This window comes from Marmota marmota, unplaced genomic scaffold, assembly GCF_001458135.2.
Source record: "Marmota marmota marmota unplaced genomic scaffold, marMar, whole genome shotgun sequence".
NCBI classification, from domain to species: domain Eukaryota; kingdom Metazoa; phylum Chordata; class Mammalia; order Rodentia; family Sciuridae; genus Marmota; species Marmota marmota.
Genome location: NW_026000057.1, coordinates 35,744,041 through 35,750,040, shown reverse-complemented (window position 1 = coordinate 35,750,040; position 6,000 = coordinate 35,744,041). Strand labels below are relative to the sequence as shown.

General features: G+C 32.8%; 1 protein-coding gene across 2 annotated transcripts in view; it reads right to left on the bottom strand.

Annotated features, from left to right (window-relative positions):
• Window positions 1–218: 218 nt before the first annotated feature.
• The window catches only part of Gstcd (glutathione S-transferase C-terminal domain containing), a 188,169-nt gene continuing 182,387 nt past the window's right edge, over window positions 219–6,000 (bottom strand). For both annotated transcript variants that reach the window (XM_048813685.1, XM_015484615.2), the window contains 2 exons: window positions 5,320–5,389; window positions 219–1,873 (listed from right to left, as the gene is read on the bottom strand). In XM_048813685.1, coding sequence (XP_048669642.1) covers window positions 1,737–1,873; window positions 5,320–5,389 — 207 coding nt within the window. In that variant the 3' untranslated portion in view covers window positions 219–1,736. The remainder of the gene's footprint in view (window positions 1,874–5,319; window positions 5,390–6,000) is intronic.

Genomic DNA, 6,000 nt, shown 5'->3' with positions numbered 1-6,000 from the left:
GGATTTTTTAAAAATGGTACTGAAATAACTATTCATCAAAATATACCTACCTCTTTATGTGAAAAATGATTTGGGATAGATGATAGACCAGAATATAAAAAGATGGGATCATAAAGTTCTTATAATAGGAGAAATCTTTATGACCTTAGGGTAGATAAAAATTTATTAGAGAATATAAAGAAAATATGTATCATAAAAGAAAAAAAGATAAATCCAGCTTCATCAAAATTAAAACTTTTATTGTGAAAATGAATAGTCCACAGACTACAAAAATATTCTCAATACATATTTTTGGCAACATCTGACAGAAATATTCTACATCTTATTTTGGTGGAAGTTGTGTAGTTACATACAGTTGTTAAAACTTTTCAAATGGAACACTTAAAAACTTGTTATTATATTGTATATAAATGATATCTTGATTTAAAAAAGAAAGTCCACAGTAAAGGAGCATTGTAGCTACAGGCACAAAAGACTAAATTACTCAGAGCCAGTAGTGCTTTCCTTAAAACTTATGCCAGGAAATCAGACTACAAAACTCCCTTCTCCCATTCATATTATTATAAATTATTCCTATTTTTATCTGAGTGATGAACAATCCAAGTTCTTTCCTCTTATGATATATGTCATATAGGAATTAAAAACAATAAAATAAATCTTAAATTGAATAATCTAGGACATGTGAAGTTAAATAAATAGCAGCATATGAGAGAAGATTACTACCTGTCTCTAAAAATGTTATCTGGAAGAAAAAGAATTTAGGCAGACAGAACTATTCAAATAAGCTTCCATACTCCGCACTCTTCACATTCCTAATTTATGCTTGATAATTTTTACCAAGAATTAAACAAAACAATAAGACCATACATTATGGACTGACATAAAGAACTTCACTAATTCTTCAATATTTCCTTCTAATTGATTTACTTGCATAGGTAAAATTGTATTTCTTGCAATTCATCTTCATATCTTCAGAAAAATCTAGGCCAGGGTTGTGAAAATAATGGATCCTAAATTATTATGAATAGATTTGAATTAAGATATCAATGTATTTGCCAATTAATTAGAATTTATGTCCAAATTCCATATTCCCACAAGATGAAACTTACTGCAATGACTTTAGAATCTTTTCACCCAAAATGTTTGAACCAGAAATGATCACATTTGGTAATTTATGGGCAATTATTTAAAAGGATAATCCTAAATGTATATAAGTTCAACTGACCCCAGCTTAAAAATACCCATACTGTAATTGCCTTCCTAGAGTTTTATAAAATTATAAAAGTACCATTGTTTGAAAAATATAAAAAAAACACAAAACCCCCACAAAGTTTTTCAGTTTCTGTGTGTAAATATCTAAGATTATAAAATAAAGGCTGCAAGTACATTGTTTTGAATTAAATATCACATTGGCAAGATCAGAAAAGCTTGTGAAATGAGAAGGAAATTGTTATTCCAGTAATGAAACCTTCAATGGTGAGTATTATTCTTTTGGCAGCTGAGACGTCAGGGGATTCTCACTATGAAAACCACCAGCCCTTGATCGCACATTGTAAGAGTATTTGTGATGCTTTGCAGGCAGCCTTTCTTCCAAGATTTTCCTGTTGCTTTCCTTCCTGAGCACAATAGGCTCAGGATGGCTAATGCTGTTTCCTACTTATGCCAAGAACCTCCTGAATGCCACTGGGCTTTCATCATGGAGCCAATGGCAAAATATCAAATGTAAACATCTCAATCTAAGTGGGGACTCCCACTATCATGTTGTTTTTGGGAGAGCAGCTCTCTGGCTCCATGGATATCACTTGAACAGAATAACCACGTTCTTCTGCAGCTCTTGCTCGGTCCAGATCCACCAGGCACATGCACTGTTTTCCTGAAATACAGTGAAATGGTATCATGAGAATACCCTTCTTCTAGCAGGACAATTTCATTTGGTCTAAAGAAATCCACAGTGACAAAATCTACAAGTACTATGAAGAATACTGTTTACTCCCAAGTACTGTTCAGTTTTTTTTTTTTTTTATTTAATTCTTAATCAGTATGGAGAGAAGGTAGGTATAAATAATCACATTTCACAAATTAACTCTGCTAATTTAAAGACTAGTAGCCTTTTAATATATTTATAAATAAACCTCAAATAGAACTTTAAATTCTGTTTTCTAATTTGGTTAAAATCCTTTTAAACATCTTGTCATTGTTTTCCTATAAAACTACATTTTCTCTAATATTGTAAAAAAAAAATCTGTATTTGAGAATATCTAAAGTAACATGCTGACAAAGGACCATCTGATAGTCATGCTACATTTTCTACCCGGAGCTTTTTCAGACTCCAGGAAATAAGAAATGGAAAATATGTTGAGAAATTCTCAATCGTGTACTCATTATTTAAGGTAGATATGTAATGTTGAGTAAAATATACTCTTAATTTTCAGACCTTGCCATCCCTATTAAAATATCAATTCTCTTTTTCCTTTGTAATCTCTGGAAAACAAAAGAGGAAACCTGACTGGCAAGCAAAACAGTCAATTTGTTTTCCTTTGGCAAACATGAACTTCAACTTTCAAAAGTAGCTCAGGGGAAAAAAAAAACTGATTTGGGGCTGAATATATTCAAAGCCATGGTTGTCTTTCCCATTTTTTGATTGCTCTAAATTCAATATGTAAGCTTCTTCGTCTTCTTGGGAACCTCATTTATTCTATTTTTCCTCAATAATTATAACAATGCCTAAACATTATTCTAATTATAGTAATTTATTTCCACTGAGTAACAGTGAAACTGTTAAACTAAAATGACTTCAGAAGTGAAGATAGTTAAATAAAATAGAAAAGAAGACAGAATTCTCACATTAAAAAAACAGCAGAAGGTGTAGATAAGAACTAAGAACAAGAGACTCAGAATGTTGATGTCACACACTTCCTTAGAAGGACCCATGCCATAAATAATGAACTGTGTTAGAAATGATGATATGAAGAGATATCCACAATTTTATTTAGGCAAATCACCCTTTCTTCATTAAACAGCTATTATGGCTAACTTTCTTTTTTTCTTTACTATCTTTCCTTTAAGATATCTGTAAATGTTCACCTCATCAACTTTTCAGTTTAAAATGAAACATTCTCTGTCATAATGGGATGCTCTACATTCCTTCAGTACCCACCCTTGGTTTACATTGCAGCTCATTTACCCTTGGCTTTGATCCCAGTTCAGTTAATTTTTTCTTTTTCATTATGCTGAAGAATCTCACTTTTTCACGTGTAAGTGCCATTACAACTGAAACTCGGTCATCAACATCTACATTTTGGGACTTGGTAAACATCCTAAAAATATTCAGAGAACACAGAAATGGTCTGTGCACAGATTCAGACATCTGATGGAGTCTATAGCTTTATAGAAACCCATTCCTTTTCCCCTTCCTGTCCACATTATATCAAATGCTCTTCCTCTTCAATGATAGACACTTCCGTTACAGTTACTCCCCTTAAAATGCATATCCACCATAAATATATCCATCTACCATTATGTATTGATTGAATTGCTATGATTTGAACATGCCCCCCCAACAGTGTTGGGAAGTGGGACACAATAGGTGGTGATGAGGCCATAGGCACAAAATAACTGGATCAATGCTGTTATTATTGTAAGAGTGGGGTTGTTATCATAACTATGGGTTCCTTCTCATGTGAGCATTCACTCCCACTTTTCCCTCTCAGTGAGATGGCCACCATGTTATAACATAGCAAAATGGACCTTACCAGATGCCAGCCCCTCCACTGCAACTTTCTGATCCCCAGAATTAATAAGCCAAATAAATTTCTGTTAATTATAAATTACTCTGTGATAGTCTGTTATAGCAGCATAAAACAAACTAAGACATAGGTCTAGTGGTGTTACATCAAATGTATATTTCACTAACTCAAACTGTTGATGAGAAAAGGAAGAGGAATGGAGAAAAAAGAGCAAGTTCCTTTCATGTTATGTCTAAGAGTGTAAGAGAGAGAAGGAATTTCACTGTTCCCTCAATATCAGGTCTCTCATGCTTCTCCAAGTGTGAGCATCTTGCCCTGCTCTTATTTTAGTGTTTAATGGTAGTTATTTCTTATACAACATGGTACCTGCATACAAGCTAACTACTTCATTCAAGCTAACTACTTTGGTGCTCGACCAAAGAAATAACAATCAGTTTTTACCAGTATAACATGGAAGAAAAATAGGCTCTGTACTAGAATTTTGGAAAGTGTGACAGTGCCTAATGTGGTGCTTCTCTGAATAATTTTTAAGATTAGTTTGAATTTGACCCATTTATGTAAAGCCCTAATTTCAGAATCTGAACTTGCAATAACGTAATTCCAATATGCTGAGAAGCAGTATCACAAAAGTAAATAAGAATTTTGTGTCTGGAATCATCTAATTTGCGTTCATAGTGTGGCTCTATCATCTGTTAGGTGAAGATCTCAGGTAAACTTTTGTCTCCATCCACTCATTAAAATTAAATAATAGTACCTATCCCATAAGAATTTATGGAGATAATAAGTGAGGACATTTAACTCAGTGTTTAAATTTATAGTAACAGTTGCTATTATTTTTCTAAATGTGATTTTTTCTAAAGCAATATCTTTTGATAAAACAATTACTTAATAAACTTGAAACACTTCTGTGGTCTTCCAATTTAGGCAACAATTTAATGTTGCAAATGTTGAGTAAAATGTTCTATTATAAATAATATACAAACATACTTTTTTTTTGAAAGAAAACATTATCATTCTTGTTCATAACTTTTTTTTTTTTGTGGGGGGGGGGTACCAGGGATTGAACTCAGGGGCACTCGACCACTGAGCCACATCCTTAGCCTTATGTTGTATTTTATTGGAGACAGGGTCTCACTGAGTTGCTTAGCGTCTTGCTAAATTGCTGAGGCTGGCTTTGAACTCGTGATCCTCCTGCCTCCGCCTCCCAAGCAGCTGGGATTACACGCATGCACCACTACACCTGGCCATAATTTTTAAAAATTCGTCAATTTTGGCATAATGGTTAACTTTTCCATTTTTTGTTATTTTCTTTTGTGGCTTTTGATAGATTTTGTAGGTTGGTTCATAATTGTTAGTGATTTAATTCAGTGTAAAAACACTGAAAATTTACTTAAAGGTATTGTTAACCCAAACAGGATAAAATGCTATTTTATATGGATTAAGTTTCTTGAGAAGAACAAACTTTAGTTTCTTATTGATAAATGGACTAGTTTTTCCCATATGGAATCTATCCATTAATTCCTAGGCATACTGTGAATAATCTACTCAACAGCTGTTGTATTAAAATACATACCTATGAGCCTTCTTTGGGGTGGAAGCTGGATAGCTGTCTGATCTGCAAACCGGCAAAGAATCATATGTTCCTAAAAGAAAAACCAATAGAATATGAGTTTATTTTAATCTTCTGCTTCAAAGTTATAAAAACAAACAAACAAAAACTACCTAATTTTTTCTGGAGTTCAAAATTGTTTAATTAAATAAAGCACTGCACAAAATGGTACTTTCAAAAAAGTCAACTCTGTGAATATGTTACTTGATAACTTCTTTTTTTCATGTATACTGCTCTTCAGCTGTAGTTCTTTTTTTTTAATTTTTTAGTTGATGTACACAATACCTTTGTTTTATTTTTATTTATTTTTATGTGGTGCTGAGGATCAAACTCAGTGCCTCACATAGGCTCTACCACTGAGCCATAATCCCAGCCCCCAGATGTAGTTCTTAAGAAGAGATATACAGAAAATCTTCAAGACAATTTTGTCAAGTTGCTTTTAATCAAAATATGAAATAGTTACATTTTGTAATTACAATGTATTAAATTAAAAGACCAACAATTCACTTATACTTTTCCTTTTTAAATTTTATTTGAATCTTTTGAATTGTGATTCCAAGAAGGTGTGCTCTGTGGCTTCTCATACTACCAGAGGAAAAGGAAGTCATGCAGATCTCAAATTGCAGCTTCATTAGCTCTCTAGGA